This window comes from Acanthisitta chloris, unplaced genomic scaffold, assembly GCF_000695815.1.
Source record: "Acanthisitta chloris isolate BGI_N310 unplaced genomic scaffold, ASM69581v1 scaffold5390, whole genome shotgun sequence".
Lineage (NCBI taxonomy): Eukaryota > Metazoa > Chordata > Aves > Passeriformes > Acanthisittidae > Acanthisitta > Acanthisitta chloris.
In genome coordinates, this window is record NW_008650993.1 from 4,147 (window position 1) to 21,771 (window position 17,625).

Consider the following 17,625-nt stretch of genomic DNA (forward strand, 5'->3'; position numbering starts at 1 on the left):
CCACAGTGCAGGGACCAGTGGTAGCAATGAGGTAGTGTCATCTCAGACTCTATCTGTGCTGTCCTTAAAAGAAGCTGGAGCTGTCAGTGTGTGTGCAGTGTGATTGGGTTTCTGGTAGAAAAGAACAAAAATGCAGCAGTGGGAAAATTCATTGAAATTTAGTAGTAGAAAGGAAAAGCAGAACTCGCTCCCTCTCACACGGGGGAATTAGCCCAGGAGCTGTTCTGGTTTACTGTCAGCTTGAGAATAGCTTCTTATCTGGACTTTGAAAACAAACTTCTTGAGAGCTGTCTGGTGATCAGAGGCTGTGACAGGATCCCAGAGACTACCTGGCAGGGATTACTTGGCTGAAGCCTTTGTGTCTTGAAGGACAATCACTTCTGCATGGCAGAGTTGAATGTTCTGTGCTGCTCTGGTGGTGCAGTGAGTATATCTCACTGTGTAATGCTTTGGAAACCTGTGCATTAAAGAAATGAATCTTCATTAAAAACTTGGGATTTAAAACTAGAAGTGGCATGCCTTCTTCTGAGTGATTTCTCTTACAATTTGATGAATTTTCAGGTGGCAAGCACAGGCCTGGTCCTGATTTTGGTAATCGTTTGGTCTGCCTTTAAGTAACACTGTAGTATCATTCGTGTTTCTTTACAGATTGGCTTTCAAGTCTTTGCCTGAGATTGATTTTTTTTTTTTGTTTTCAGGATTTTTGGCATCTGGTCTTGAGCTTGAAAGTGAAGCTAATACCTAACAAAAGCAAAACCAAGTTGCACATCTAAATGTGATACCTTTGAGTAGTACATGGAATTTGTAGTATCACTTTACATGGTGAACTTTGTGGCACAGAGGGATCATCATTGTTCTTGTGCAGGGCAAGGAATCTGGAGGCACTGAGCACCAGGTCAAGTTACAGCCCTGATGACTAAACAGGTGTAAAAGAATGGCTATATTGTTAACATCTCTTCTGGTCAAAAACATGAAAGTAAAATACTGTCTGCAGGTGCACTGCATCCTGCAGTTAAGTGATCCTTTAGGTATGTCATGCCAGCTGCAAAAGAGCCTTGAATTGGAGGTGTTGGGCATGGTGTTGCAGAGCTGAATTCAGCTGGTACAGACAGAGCAGTCTGGCTTACCTGGATTTCACATGGCTTTGTTTTATAAGCCTTTAAGATATTTCTAACTGTGCTAAAAATTGAATGGAGCTGCTGGTGTTTTCCTCCTGAAGGATTTTGTAAGATAGTTATAGCTCAGTGTTCCAGTTAAATTAGTATTGACGTGAACAAAGAGGAGAGTGGAGGAAACCATTGGGTTCTAAGCTGGATGTGCATCGATTTCAGCAGGCAGAGAAAATGTCAAGCTTGGGTGTGGATTTGTTTGTGAGGAGAGTGGAGAGGGAGCTAGGAAGTTTGGAGGTGCTGAAAAGGATGGAAGAGAATAAACAGTAGAGATATCCTATGGGGGATTTGAGGTTAAAACTGAGGAAATAGGTTTTGAAGGACAGAAAGCTGAAAGGAAAATGTAAAGAAGTGGATGAAGAATACCATCACATAAAGAGTTGTCAGGCTATGAATACTCTAGTGTTGGAAAAAAACAAAAATGTCAGAGAAATACAGAAGTCAAATAATGGAGAACTAGTGTGGAACAAAACACTTTTTAAGGTATTGTTCTAAGAAGCCCCAAAACTGTGTGGCAAACCACAATGCCAGTGTCCTGCTTGGGGGTGGGAAATGTTCAGGAGTTGGCAAGTGTGGATAAAAGTAACTGTTAGAAAGAATGAAACCGATGCAACCGAAACCCTCAAAAATCTCTCCTGGAGTCTGTGGTTTGTTTGCATCAGGCTAGAAAGACAGTGAGAACACAGATACACTCAAGTTTAATGTGAGGAAAGCAATACACAGCTTGGGAAGATGATCCCAGCACAGGATGCAGGTAGGAAAGGTGAGGGTCTCTCAGTATGGAAGGCTTTTACTTACTTATTTATCTTCTTTTTATCAAAGATAATGTAGATGATCTGTCATATGCCACGAGTGTATTTTACAATCCCACGCTTGAAAGATGCTTCTGTGGTGGAATGAACAGGAATTGGGTATGAGATGGTGTCTGTGTTGCTACCAACAGTTACGAGTCATCTTTAGACAAGTCTTCATCAGATCTCTTCAGGAGCAACATGAGTAGGGTAGTAGTGTAAGGAATCATGAGTTTGTAAATGAAGCTGCACCGTCCGTGGTTGATAAATAAATGGTCAACAACATGAATTCCAGTATCTTACAGTCAGCATCTTAACTGGCCACAGTTTTGACGTTCCAACTGCTGCAGTGTGTGAGCATTACTGAAAACATGGAAACAGTTCTTAGTGTGTGTTTGCAGCCTGCTTGGAAAAACAAACAAACAAGAAACCACCCACAACAACAAAACCCCCGAAGCTGTTTCAAGGTAGACAGAATGTAGCCTTGTATACCTCAGGGCATGTGAGAGGTGGAAGCTGACTGTGAAGTAGGCATGAAATGGGCATGAGTTAAGGGACTGCCTTATACCAGCCCACAGATAGAAGGTTCACTCAGAGAACCTCAAATTTTAAGTGTGCTTTCTTATGATGTGTGGAGTGATATTTATCATTGTGGCATTAGATCTTCCAGTTTTTCCCTCCAGTTCTTTGCATCATTGTTAAACTCCTGCCAGAGCAGCACTACCAACCTTTTTCTGAACTACGGGAGGTCTGTGTGTTTGGAAAACTTTTCTCTCATAAAAAGGATGTTGAATTGTTCAAGTCTTTTGCAACGAAGTGTCCTCATTGGCTGTACTTTTCTTTCTGTGTTTTTAAAGGTTAATTCACCCTAGAATAGGAGTATGCCACTTCAGGTCCAGAGCCACACGTTTCGTGCAAACAGCTGTAAAAGGATGTGAGAGTGCTGAATAACCAGTCATGTCCCTGGAGCATGCATGTGACCTGGCACGGGCTCAGAACTGCTGCCATCTCCATTCAGAGCTTAGAGCAGATTAAGTTGGAGAATTCTTCCTTCAAGGCCTGTTTATCAAAGGCTTGTTTGAACTGTGCAGTTCATATATTTGGCTTCCATGTAATGATAGGAAATACATCACTGTGAATGTGGGAGTTTTTGAGCCAAATGGCTTTGGCTTGAGTGAGTTTAGACTTTGCAGATTTGCTGTTTACTCTGCAGAATTGTAAACACTGAGATTTGGATTATTTTATGATTTTTTTTAAATTATCCTTTTGTCATTACTTGTGATACAGATTTCAGTTTCCCTAGATGATCCTATTTTGAGATGCAAATGCTTTAAGCACATGGTGCTGTTTTGGGGGGGTTGTTTTTGTGCAGGTTTGTTTGGGTTTTTTTCATTCAAAAGCAGATGTTGAATTTTACTCTTGGTTTGCAACAAGTAATACTTGTGGTGCAGCACTAGTCAGTGTAGATTGCATACTTTGTGTGGGTAAAATTTTCTCCTTGTCTTATCTGTTGCCACAGTGTTTGTGCATTATTTGCATTAACATATGACATAGTACTACCTGCTGGGAACTGTGTGTTGAAACTACTGAGCTGTGAAGAGGGAGGGAGGGACCTCGGGCTGGTCTGGTCCATGGGCTGAACACCTGAGCAATTACCACAGCAAATGTATTCATTTTCTGGTTGAGTTTCACCCAAAGTGAGTCCTGTTGTACACTGCTAAGACTATTCAGTGATGCAGACCAGAAGGTAGCAAGTGAAAATCATCAGATGTGCAGAAAGGATTGCTCCAAAAGCACTTTTCTCATTCCAGCTAAAACACTGCTTTAGAGACCTCCCCCTCTTGGTTTAGAGCAGGCTGAAATAAACACTAAGCATCCCGTGGCTGTGATGTGAAAGGAAGAGGGAAGGCTCGGAAACTTGTTCACGTGTAAATAACTGGGTAGTGTTGCTGTTTCCATTGCTCTGTGATAGACTAAGTATTGTACGTGTTCAAAAATTGTGTTAAACTGTGATACACAAGGAAGGAGCTTTTAGTCTTCGTAGCTCTTAAACCTTGTGCAAGCTCCAGCAGGGACCTGTGCTCTCAGGGCTCTCCCTGGTCAGGGGAGAGCAGTGACTTTGGAGGGTATGGTCACTCGATCAGGCAGAGGCAGTGTCTTGTTCAGAAACATTAGTTCCTCTACGTTGTTCAGAAGCAAAACCTAAGGCCCTGAGTTGTCATGGGTGACTAATCAGTACAGTACCGTGTGTGGAAGGGATTTAGTAGCCTTCAAACCAAGCTGCTCTTAATCTGAGCAGTCCAAAGACTGGCAAAGTTTCTTACAATGAATGTGCTGAAGTAGGGGTGGGGAGCTAACACCTGTAAGCAGCTTTTTAAAGGTTAAACTTCTTTTGTTTCAAATATGTTCTTCAAATATATGTGCTCATGCAGTTTATTAACCAGATTTTTCTTAGAAAAGGAGGAAGCCACTTAAATTGCACACAGGAGAAGGACAAAGGAGTTCACAAATGGTTCTGATTTCAGCTTAGTGGTATATATTTTGTGCCTGCCACAGCTGTGCCTTTCATCCCCCACCTTGCAATATACCATATTTCTAAGAAGCATTTTAGTTCTTAGAGATAGGAGATTACATCACTGTCCTGCCATTCACAGGCCTCATTGCTAGGCAACAGTTAATGTAATTCCATTGTTCAGTGACACTACTTTGAATCTTTGCTTTGTGTACAGAAAGTGTGTCTGCATTTTGCCATGCTGTACCTAACGTGGCAGGATTTGTGCAGTCACCTTAGCATTTCAGCGTCTTCTGTGCAAAGGGGAGATTTTGTAATAGCTTGTTCACTCTTTTCTGGAGAAGATGTCTTGCTGTTGCTCTTTGTCAGTGAATTTTCAGTTTTACTCCCCCTGGATCTACACAGCACCTTGTATTGGATGAACCTGAGGCTCCTGAATGCTTTTAAGATTCCTGCAGAGTACACAATTACCTTTGCTGCAGAAAGAGGGGCAGAGAGGTGAAATGTATTACTCAAATCCATGCAGAACTGATGATACTTTTGAGCTGGTCTCAGTATCTTTTCCTTTGTCAGTGTTTCCGTAACAAAGTGCTGCAGGGAAGATTCCAAGGAGTGTTCTAGTAGTGGTTATGCAATATTGTTTTATAGGAAGCAGTGGCAGTAATACTGCAGTGCATCCAGTGTGTAGTGGCACACAGTGCTGAAGTCCTGGGTACCACTTGTCTTGTGGCTCGTCCTGTTCCATGCCACACTTTGGACAAAGCCTTGAGCAGCCTGGTCTGAATTCATTGGTGGCCCTGCTTGGAGCAACAAATGGGACTAAATGATGTCCTGAGGTCCCTCCTGGACTGTATTATTATTTGATTCTTTGATGCTACACTAGCATGATCCAGCCCTGTAGTATTACAGTGACTGCAGCTAGCTCTGTGTGTCTGCTCTCCTTTCACAGTGGGTAGCTCCGAGGCTGTGGAGAGGGAAACGAGGGCTGGAGGCAACCTGCAGTGTTCCTCCTTAGATCTGAGCTGGACATCTAACATTCCCCTTGAGTCAGCTCTTGTGTCCAGGGTTTGTAGTGGGGACATTGCCCTTTACAGCAAAGTGGAATTCCCCAGATCACAGCTTAGTCCTTGCGTCTTCTGAGTGGATCATTTTGGCTTAGCCTTGTGTTGGGACACGAGACAAGCTTGTCGTGAAATACTCCAGTTGGTATTGCCCATCACTGCAAATGAGTATTTCATTCTGCAGCAAGTGTGAAGACAGTTAGGAAAGACATCTGTAAAGCACAGACTGGTAAGGCCCTTTTATTTGGGAATACAGGTGTGTTGGTTGGGTCCTCAAGCAATAGTTGTCTGCCCTTCACTGGGTGTGCTCAGCTTCCAGTTAGTGAAGGTATTGACGTTTTGGGGCCCTTGTAACTGTAGGGGAGACAAGGTCAGGCCACATGGATGCAAGAGTTATCTTTGGTATTTTAAATCTGTGCAGTTGCAGATCCATCCTGCAGGACTTAATTACAGTAACTTCAGGTGATTTTTTTGTTTGTTTAATAAGGACCATTTTGTACAACAGTCCTTCTGAGAATGTCTCTGTTACAAGTTTCATGGTATGTGTCTCTAGGTATTTGGTTCTATCTTTAAAGGATTGGTGTTATGTATTTGTTCTTCCTGCTTTGGTGGGAATCAGATTTCCCAGGGCTCTGAACACTTAGGAATGCTGCTGTTTCTAGCAGCTCATCTTTCCGTTCCCTAGCATTGCAATGTGTATCTGTTCTATTCTGATGATAAATCACAGATTGTAATTGGCAACGTTTCTGTGGTGGTGGGTACAATGATTGTTGCCTCCAAGGAAGGTTTGGTGTCAAACTGACCCTGTTGGTGTGTCTGTTGCAGGCAGCAGCAGGTATCCTGTGCTACGTGGGAGCCTATGTGTTCATCACCTATGATGACTATGATCACTTCTTTGATCTGTTCTATTCTGATGATAAATCACAGATTGTAATTGGCAACGTTTCTGTGGTGGTGGGTACAATGATTGTTGCCTCCAAGGAAGGTTTGGTGTCAAACTGACCCTGTTGGTGTGTCTGTTGCAGGCAGCAGCAGGTATCCTGTGCTACGTGGGAGCCTATGTGTTCATCACCTATGATGACTATGATCACTTCTTTGAAGATGTCTACACACTAATCCCAGCTGTTATTATCATAGCTGTGGGAACTCTCCTTTTTATTATTGGACTTATTGGCTGCTGTGCTACAATCCGAGAAAGTCGCTGTGGACTTGCTACAGTAAGTTGCAGAGTTCTTACCTAGTGTTTGGCTGATGTGTTTGGCTCCTTTCCCTTTTAACCAGCTTCTAAATTATTTTTTAAAGTTTGTTCTAGTCTTATTTTATGACCTTGAATGTTTCCCCCTTGTATTTTGTTCAGAACATCTTTTTTCAATCTTCTGTTCTGAGTAAAGGTGTTAAACGAGGCAGTTCTAGCAGCAGAAGGTTTCTCAGTTCTACCTTTTTTAGAACTGTGGTAATCTCATTAAAAAATGTAAAACCATATGATTAAGTCATAACAGTTCTTAAATCTCACTTTGATCTGTTGTGGTTGAAAAGCTGAAATTGGAGAGAGGGAAAGGTGATTCAGGAGCCTTCTTGTTTTAACTTTGTTGCATCAAGTTTGAGGATTGTCATGGTGCCTAATGATTTTCTTTATGGCTTAATTTGGACACTTTGTTTGCAGTATTTTATGTCATGTGTTTCCAAGCATTTTAACTGTCATTTCAGCTTGAAAACTAGGTAGTGAAGAAGAGAAAGGTCAGTATTTAAACTGTCCCCACAGGGGTTTGAGGGGTTCTTTTGTTGAGTGCTATGTAGACTTCTCAACAGTTTATTTTAAAACTGCTTTTAAATATAGCAAGGCAAAGGCTTCAGCTGAAGAAACATTCCCTTAGTCCATCTCCCACTCATGGTAACAGCCAGGATGGCTTGTTTGATGTGACATTCCTGTTTATCTACCAAAGAAGGTTGAAAGAAACACTTGATTAATGCACTCAGTGTGGTGTTTTCAGTACTAATGACTTGCCTGGCTGCTGATTACTTGCTGAAGCTATGAACACTAGTTTCTTGAAGGAATTCTGGGCTCATTTGGTCAACTTAAGTGCCTGCTATAAATGATGGATTAAATCAAAATCTTACCTGAAAAATTACTTGCAATAGAAAAATCTATATACTTTCAGAAAGGAAATGTATAAAACTATTTGCACAAACTCTCTTGATTCTGTTTTTCAGTTCGTGATCATCTTGCTCTTGGTTTTTATCACTGAAGTTGTCGTGGTGGTCCTTGGATACATTTACAGAGCAAAGGTAATAACCTCTCAGTTTCAGTAGATGTTTTGTTGGGAACTATGACCAAAATACAGAAGTGTAGTCATCACTGTGTTTGATTCTGCAGAACTGTTAATATGTATTTAAGGGAATAAAACCAAACCTCTAAGTGGGTTAATTTGTGATACCAATATCTCAAAACTTAGACATGAATATTCTTCAAAGTAAAGCAGAAACTTTTCTGGTAGGCAAAAAAGTAGCTGGAAGATGTCATTAATGGTTGAACAGTAGAGGAGAGTCATGGTAATTGGTACCTTTACATTTTCCAGATGGTCTTCTGATGTATTTGTGCTTTGACTTTGTGAATGATTTGGGCTGCACAATATTTTAACATGGGGCATATTGTTTTGATGTGCAGTAATTTAAATGTTGTCATGTGTTTTGGTCTGCAAACTAACACTGCATCATAATAAAGAGAAATAGATTGAATGTGTTAATGTATACTTTCTAGTTTTGTACAGGTTGTTGACAGGGTTTATAGCTAAAGAAATTGACTTTTCCCACTGTTTGTTTAATGGAAGTTTAGAAACAGGACTAGAAAAATGAAATCAATTGTGTTGCTACCAGCATAGTATAATATTGCAGACATATACCACATGGTATTGTTCATTAATCTATACCACAGTGTAGCTTGGAGAAAAGAAATTTCTGACTTGCAGTTTGCCACTGGTGATATATCTACATCTAAATTTTGCTGCAGAATTACCAGAGAAGACATTTTATCTGTGACATGTACTGTGTTAGCAGTGGAGGGCACTCACTGATACCTGAATGGCAACATGAGCTGCACTACCAGTTCCCTGTCTTTGGTGTTCACACAGACAGTGCAGCTGGTACTGGTTCAGTGTCCTCTCCTCCCTGATTTCTTCTTCTGTCCTGGAAGAAGTGGTGAGACAGCTATGAAGTACCAGTCTGGTGTTGTTGCTTGGTCCCCAGGGAAGGCAGCCCTGAGCAGCAGCTAACAGCACGACCCTGAGGTCCTCCTGTTCCTTCTGTCTCCATAACCTGTTCCAGCAGAAGGGCTTTGTCAGTGGTGCTTAAGTTCAGACTAAGTTTTTCTCATGGTCTGCACTTGATTTCTGGTATTTTGGCAGTGAACTGAGATGTGATTTGGGATTCTAAGGTTTGTAGTGCAGGTGGACTACAGTTCAGGAAAATGGGAAATGTGTTGAGTTCTTACATACTGACTGGAATGGTTTCCCTCTGGTTCAGTACTTGCAGAGATACTGTATTGCACTGTAGTTATGCAGGAATTACCAGGGATCTGATCTGAGCTAAGCTGTGGTCATCTTACTTTCTTCTGTGTTCCCGTGTTGGAGTGACTTGCTGGTTTTCAGTTAGCAGTATTGACAGCAGGACAAAGCAGATGCACAGATCTCCCTTGCCTAGCCCATCTGAAACTACACACTGAGAACACTTAAAAATTGGATTGGTTCCAGCAGTGTGTTCCTGTTGCTGCTTTTGTCTCTTGGTGCCATACAGTTTCACTGCAGCAGGTAGTGCAGGGCCAGACCTTGGGAGAAGAGGGAAGCTATTCTCTTTTTGGTGGCAGCATGATCTTGCATTAAGCTGTTTGTGGGAGTCAGTATTTGAAAACTGAATCTTAACTCTTTTGAAAGGACAGACAGGTTGTGTGAGTAAAAATGGCAGTTTTCTAGTGCCCTGCAGTACTCAGCATCTCAAACTATTGTTTCAAGTGCAACAGGAGTGTCAGAAATAAATTTATTACTGGTAAACTGGGATGGAAGATCTACTTAGCTTGCTGATTATTTTTGACAGGATAAATAAGGCAGTTCTGTGCTTTGCTAATTTGATTCTGTTGTTTCTGACACAGTTTGTATACATCTGTGGGAGTTTTGTTTTTAGAGGCACCTGAATCGTGTTAGAAAATACTTTGTTAACTGTCCAAACTTCACACAAGGAAATATCAGTCATAGCAGTTGTTCATGAAAACTTTGCTCTGTATGGAATTTGCATGGCTTTCAGGCATAATGTTGCCCTAATTGAACCATAAGCCACATGATACACAAGCAAGCACTGAAATAAATGATTTAAAAACGTATATGACAAACTGAACAGCTGCTTTGTTAGGAGTCAGAGTTGTAAATCACATCAGCTAAATCATCAAACAATTGATTTTAAGCTGGTCTGAAGCCAGTTGCCTGTGCAGGCTGAATTGACTTTTCTGCATACCTGTGAAGCCAGTTGCCTGTGCGGGCTGAATTGACTTTTCTGCATACCTGTCTTGCTACAGATTTACTTGGTGAGATGGGCAGCACTCCTGAGGAGGGGGTGGTGGAAAGGAGCTTGTGCTATTGCTGCAGAAAATTCTTCCATTAAAGCATTTAAGGGATTGATGTGTTGACAAGGCCTTCCTACTTTAGCTTGCAAATCTGAGGAACATGCATGCTTAGTGCTCAGTCCTAAAATTACATTCCTTGCACAGAATTCTTGTTGAATCTGATAGGCAAAAAAAATCAGTTCAGAGCTAATCTTAATATTGCACAAATGCTTATCTACAGTAAACTTTCTGTGCATTTAAGTAGCAGTTTGCAATGAAACATGTTATTTAAAAAGGGTCTAGTAAGATTTCCTCCAAACTAGGTATTATAAAATGCCTCTTTGGGGGACAAGTGATGATTCTTGGGTGGCATCCATTTCTAACACATATACTTGACAGCATCTTTAGCAGCTTGACTCATCTGCAGTAGTTTTAGGAGCTATTCCAGTAACTGTTGCCATGTACAATGCACAGTGTTCCTCAGGAAGTGTGGGGAGACTGGGACTGAGCAGAGAGCTTGGTCACTGTGGGTAGGGGTCACTGTAGGGTCAGCCAGAAAGCATCATCTTGGAGAATTCACCTGTGCCTCAGCCAGAATGGGAAGAGCAGGTGGTATGATTTACCACCTTGTGATCCCAAGCAGAGTGAGTCAGCCCAGATGGTTGTACTAGTTTTTGTTTGGATCTTTGAAGGAGGAGTAGGAAGTAGAAAGGTGAATGTATGTTATTCTGGAGAGCTCTTAACCTTGTGGAACGTCTGCCACAGTGTCATGGGAAAAACACATTCCTTTGAGAGACATTGCCAAGCTACTTTGCCTGAAATCTTATGGAAGATACCTGCTGGGACTGTTCTCCCTTAGCCACAAGCTAACAGCACCTTGGCAAAAGTCCAGTCAGAACCTGCACCACCCAGGCGTGCTGAGCTCGGGTGATGGGGAGTCACTTGGTTTGCTGTACTGCTGCAGTTAGAAGACAAACAATTTAACCTGACCTGTACTACCTCTTTTGATGAGCTAATGAGATCTGTTGATGAGCTAATGAGGTGCTCTCCTGCCAATTCCCAGGTGGAGGATGAAGTTGATCACAGCATTCGGAAAGTGTACAACGGCTACAACGGGACGAACCCTGACGCAGCCAGTCGGGACAGAGGCAGGTGAGCTGGGACACTGGGGATTGTCTCTCCTTAGCACACAGCTGCTGTGCTGCCCTGCTGCTTGTGTAGGTGGCCTTCCTCCATTCTGACAAATGGCCAACACATAGCTTCACTTGGTTAAAATTAATACAACCATGATACTGATGATGGGGGATATTTTTTTTGTGTCATTAGCTTGGATTCGAATACCTAGCACTTAAGTATTTTTCTGCACCGGACCATAATTTGAATGTATTTGTCCTCTTGGTATTGCAGTTAGAATTGCTGTCTGATCCCATTTCTTGCCTGCTAAACACATTGACTCTTTATCTGTGTGTTTTTCAGCTGCGCTGCTGTGGGATCCATAACTACTCAGATTGGGAGAACACTGTCTGGTTCAAGCAAACTAAAAACAACAGTGTGCCCCTCAGCTGTTGCAAAGCAGCTCTCAGCAACTGCACTGGCAGCTTGACCCGCCCCATGGACCTGTATTCGGAGGTAAGGCAGCCAAGGCATCAACTCAGACTTTTCCTGACAGTCACTTCATTTGCTTTGGTGGGAACATCAAGTCTCAGGTGCATTTGCTTTAACAGGAAGTAGATGTGGTTGGGGGGGAATTCTCTCTGCTTTTTTCATCTGTGATGTACTAATTACTTTTTTGGTGTTTGGATTGTCTTGCTGCCCTATATGGTGCTTTTAGGGGGGTTTCTGGGGTGTGTTAAATCTGGTTGCCAGATGGCTATATAAGAAGTCTGCCTGTTCCAGGGGTGTGAGGCACTGGTTGTAAAGAAGCTTCAAGAGATCATGATGTATGTCATCTGGGCAGCACTTGCATTTGCTGCTATTCAGGTAAGAGAATATTCTTTATTTGTCAGCTATTTTTTTCAGGTGAAATCCTTAACTGCTCTACAGATAATTACACATTTTACACTGTAACACAGAACTTCCTAACCATGATTGGCCTCAAACCCAATGCTGTGTAGATAAATATGGTCTGTCAGAGTTGAAGGGAGCTGAACAGTCAGTGTTACATGCAGGACTCTGCTATAATGCAAGTGATAAATTATTTCTTGCAAACTAATTATCTGAGTATTAAGTATCATGAATCTCCTCTGTTGGCATTTAACACTTGAGGAATTTAGATAGTATTTGATTTCCAGCTTTAAAACAGATAGCTCATACTTCATGCCAGTTTAGGGACACATCAGCTTAACTGTGCTTTGTGGCATGCAGATAATGTCAGGACCAGCCAGGAGATCCACCCAGGTTTTTCATAGCCTACTCTGCTCTTGTTCAGCTGAGCTTTGCATTGTGTCTGGAGGATTTCTTGGTTTCTGCACTTGAGCAAAAGCAAGAGGTTTAGAACTGGAGAGCTGCCTCCTCAAAACAAAGCACAGACTGTCTCCCACATGAAGCCCAGTTGCCCTGGGCCTTACAGAGTAGCTGTGGAAATACTAATGTGTATGGCAGTATGAAGATTTTTTTTTTTTAAAGACTAGGATTGTCTTCTAAATATACTTGTAAAATGGGAATTTGGAATGCTTAGCAATTTTGCAGACCCAGTGCATTAACAGCATCATTTTCAGACTGTGCCAGTTGTTGTGGCCTCTGAGCAATGTGTCCCAGGAGACTTGGAAACTAATTTCAGAGTTACTTTTGGGCTCTTAATAGTGTTTGAATGTAGACAGCATTGTGCCTATTGAGTCTGACCATTAAGGCACTTTGTTTTCAAAAGCAGCTTTTGAGCTGGATTGTGTGTTTGAAGGTAAATAACCTTTTGCAAACAGCCTTGTGAAAATATGGTTACATTTATACTTCAGTGCTAGGAGGATATACTCCTAGATAACAGTGTATACAGTAATGTTGTACTGTCCAGAACCAGACTGGTTCAGCTGTGGAGCTTTACATTTGGTGAGATCTGTGCTCACTCTCCTGAAGGAAAGGGATTTTCTTAATTGCCTCACTTAAAACTTTAATTTTTAAAGCAGTATTTGATCTGCTTAAACACTGAAATACACTTGTGTCATGTAAATGAGTGTACTTACCACAGCCATGGCTGCCGTGACAGATGAAAAAAATGTGTGTTATGAGAACGAGTGAGCTGAATTCCAGGAGGAGGCATTATTCCTGGCTTTGGAGTTTGAAGGTGGTTGAACTGATCTGGCCTAAAGTGCAGCAGAGTTAGCTTCTCTGGGTCTGGGCCAGAATTCCTGGCACATGCTTGCAGTGGCAGTGTGGCTGCTCACCCTTCTGTTCAGGCTGCTCTATTATTTATCTCCTAGACCTTGAGATATAAGTTGTGACATCCTTATCTTTGTAGTACAGAATTGAAGTATGTCCTTAGCCTGATTCTCAGCAAATGGTCTGTGGGCTAGCTGAGAGGGAGATGAGAATATAACCTTCAGCAAATGGCCTGTAACTCGGGTCATACCCTGTAAACTCACAGGAGTAGTCATGTTTTTCGTACTTTTTGGTGAATTTTACCCCCTTTCCTGTACTTGCTGCACAGAGTCCACTCTGAGCAGATTATTACTTCATATGTCATGCAGTAAGGCTTGTCCAAGGCTCGTGACCTCTGAGAGCCTACAGCCAACAAATCTAAGCCTTCAGTAACTGCTTAAGTAAGACTGAGAAGAGTCTTTTTGCAAGGCTTGGGATTTGCAGAAAACTTAAGTCTTTTCTGCATAGAAGTGATTTTTGGTGAACCATGGGGATCTTCCACTGTGCAATAATTCCCTGGTCTCAGCCACAATGACAGCACAGAACTATTAATAACTAGGAGGCAAAACCAAAAGGGACCCAAGACTCAGCTTCTGTAGCTGGTGATGGTTTACAAATGGTGTGTGTAGGTACAGCCAGTGAACTTCTTTGTACAGAACTGGTTTAAAAGGTTGGATATAGTTAGTGCTAGCAGGGAAAGGAACACAAAATTGATACAAAAGCAAACTAAAACTTTCTGAATGTGAGAGATGACTAAACTTTTCTGAAAGCTGAAGAAGGAGGATCCATGGATCCTTCTGAAATATTTGTGTTCACAATCAGCAGCAACCAAAAAGAAACTAACTCAAATGCCTTAAAATGGGTTTAGAAGTGCTAGCAGATTTTTAATTGCATAGTGAATAATTTCTGTAGAGAATTGAAATATGGGAGATCTGTGTTTGCAGTGAATTCTAGGAATATGCTCAGAGGCCTCCTAAAGGATATAAGTGGTTTAAATAGCAGCTCAAAAGTCAATTGCATGAGGCTTTATTTTAGTACCTGATTGTTGCAGATTTTACACAACTGTATAAACTGAATGTCTTGAGAGTCATTGAACCAGGGTTATGTGTGTGCAAATAACTGTGAGATGGAACTGCATTTGTTTGTTTGATGTACATGGCTAGAATGAATTCTAGCTGAAGACTAAAGGAGGTGTTTCTCTGCAGCAACTGTTTGTTTTAGCCTTGCCTTGAACAGCAGAAAAGATTTAAGTTTTTGTATTTGCAGGCTGTGAACCTTCTTCAGGGTTCCGTAGCCACTGGCAATGGCCTCCAGTGTCTTTTAGTCATGGCTATTCCCTCCTCATTTAGAAGGTCTGTGTCCATGAAGAGCCATTCTCTCATGTCACTGTTTTCTCTTGCCCTGACATGAGTAATCTGCTCTGGTTGATGTCCCTGCTCACTGCAGGAGGGTTGCACTAGATGGGCTGTAAAGGTCTGTCCCAACCCAAACTGTTCCATGATTCTGCTGTAACACATATTTCGGAGTCAGTCTGTGGACTGGAACTCCTGAGTGGAGGAAGGAGCAGTTTTTAACAACTCTAGGTTACTCTCCATATGCTTTTGTAAAGCTGAGCAGGTTTCTGCTATAGATCCATAGCAGATAATGCATTCCAGACAAAGAAGAGTATTAATCTTCACAGCTTGTTCCTTTCCAGGAAATTAAAAGCTCATACCAGAATTTCATCATGCCTCTTCCTAATCACTGCTTAGGTGGATTTAGGGTTTTTAAAGCATTGTGTCTTCAGTCTTTCACAGCACTGTGTTGTGTGACCATCTTTTAATTTTCAAACTTGTTACCCGTGTGATGTTTGCATCAGTCTCTTTATTAAGTAAAGTGAGTAAATCTCCTTTTGTCCAGTGCTGTTTTCACTGGACTTTTGCTCTGTCAACAAAGAAACTTTGCGCTTTGTTGTCTGCTCACCCATTTCATTCTTGTTTGTTTTCTGTTCAAGAGGTTTTTGTGTGTGGTGGCATATTTTTTTTGCTTTTTTTTTTTTGACACTTAATTACCTTCTGGGTGATGCTTTATGCTCCAGAGCTTTGACAGGAACCTCTTAAAATCGATGCAGCCTCTTACTTTACTAGAAGCTATTGCCAGTTACTGAAGACCACAGAACACAGCACTACACCTGCTATTTTTTTAGTAGGTACAATCTTATTCTGCCTCCAATAAACAAGCAGCTTCTTTAAAATCTCATGCCCTATATCACTGATCATTCATGTGGTTTATGTCTTGTCAGTGGACACAGGGTGACCAGACCCTAAATTCCTAGCAAACCTGCCAGCACAGTCGTGGTACTGTGCATTTAACAACATGTCTAAAAGTGAATGACTCACACTGGACTTAAGCTTTCTAATTTGACATGTGAACAGGGATTGAGCACTTCAAAGAGATTTCATAAAACTCTAAAGTTTTTTTCTTTGTCATTGTGGTAATTAGAGGCTGATGCATTTGAATTTCACTTTGTTTTTTTTTTTGTACCAGACACAATATCTAAAAATCAGTACCCTTCATTAAACAATTAGGAATTTCTTCCATCTGAATCATTGAGGCATTGACCAAAAAACATTCTGTTAAAGCTGACCAGGCTGTTCTTGGGAGAAGATGGGGCTGGAGTTTGTGGCCATTGCTTGTTGCAGCAGGAACTGAAGCTTTTTCAAAACAATTGTTTGCAGTGTGGACAGTCACAGCCTTGCCAAGCATGCTGACAATTTGTGTGAGGTTGAGTCTCTTGAAGTACCTTCTTTGTACTCAAGCTTGTTCTCTTTTTTTTTTCTTTTTTTTTCCCTCTTTCTCCCTCTCTCTGTAGCTTCTGGGCATGTTGTGTGCCTGTATAGTTCTATGTAGGAGGAGTCGGGATCCTGCCTACGAGCTGCTCATCACTGGTGGAACCTATGCCTAGAAGAGAATTCAAACATGCAGTTCAATCTTATCTCACTCCTGTGGAAGGTGAATGGGCCAGGTTTACTTGCATAGCTTTCTTGCCCTAAGCTTAGTCCCAGCACACCTTTCACAGGTGAGGACAGCAGTACTGTACACTGGTGATGGGCGAAACAACTCAGCTTTACACACCCCCATATAATGACCTGTGACTTTCACTGTTTTAGCCAGCTATTCATGTATCTAAATGTCTTAGTCTACTAATAAACTTTCTAATTTCAGAACCATTTGCAAGTCAAGTGTAATTTGGTTGATATGAAAGTCAAAGGATGTGTGCCTACTTTGGTAGATTACCTCTAAGCATTACTGGCTGATTCTTGCATATAGAGAGAGGATGTCTTAAACCTTCACAACATGGAACTTTCTTGGCCAAAGCTGTACAAAGGAAGCCAGCTGTATTGAATCTGAGAAGAAACAAGGTTTGAATCTTGCCCCTCACCAGTGTCACTTTTTATGAAAATAAACACTGAAGTCCAGAACACTTTCTATATAAAATAAATTGTAAAAAAAACCAACACCTAACTCATTTTAGAATTGTGACTGCAGTTTTGACCTTCGGAGATCCAGTCTTTCAAACATTAGTGGTTTAAAATACAAGCTGGCTTTTCAGGAGTATAATGTATGCACTACTGTTCTATAATGAAATATTTCCTTTTTCTATGAAGAGAAGTTTGATGTGTCGAGTGAACTGTTAGACTGTAGACCTTGAATTGGTTTGGAAACGATGTAGCCATGTAGAGTAGCAAAGTAATATGTGAAAGTGATCTCAACTGTAAATAGTAAACCCGATTAAATAAATCTCTGTATATCCTCCCTATAAACCTGTCTTGTTTTCTGTTTAAGATCCTGATGTGTTTGGTCAGACAGAGTCCTGGTGTGCTGGACACAAAACTGGTGTTTTCACAAGGCTCAAGTGGCTTCACTTCGATACATACAGATTGTATTTATGGTTTGGTGGAAGATTGATTGTATTGTGTTATATTTGTTCTTTTTATGAGAAACAAAACCAGAGAAACAGCCCAGGAAATGTGGTTGGACTTGATGGGAAGTTAACATTTTGTGCCTGCAATTAAGGAAGAATCTGCTGCCTCTCAACAGTGGGTAATGAATAGCCTTACTCTAACTGCTGTATGTTAATTACGTTTTAATGTGCCTTACATTATTCAGATGC

The 17,625-nt window shown here is 41.4% G+C and overlaps 1 protein-coding gene across 1 annotated transcript in view; it reads left to right on the forward strand.

Annotated features, from left to right (window-relative positions):
• Positions 1-17,275, forward strand: part of TSPAN3 (tetraspanin 3) — a gene marked incomplete at its 5' end in the record, with an annotated part of 21,418 nt that extends 4,143 nt beyond the window's left edge. Inside the window, 6 exons of the mRNA XM_009071159.1 lie at positions 6,559-6,750; positions 7,745-7,819; positions 11,185-11,263; positions 11,575-11,750; positions 12,018-12,101; positions 16,324-17,275. Coding sequence (XP_009069407.1) covers positions 6,559-6,750; positions 7,745-7,819; positions 11,185-11,263; positions 11,575-11,750; positions 12,018-12,101; positions 16,324-16,416 — 699 coding nt within the window. The remainder of the gene's footprint in view (positions 1-6,558; positions 6,751-7,744; positions 7,820-11,184; positions 11,264-11,574; positions 11,751-12,017; positions 12,102-16,323) is intronic.
• Between the last annotated feature and the right edge of the window lie 350 nt (positions 17,276-17,625).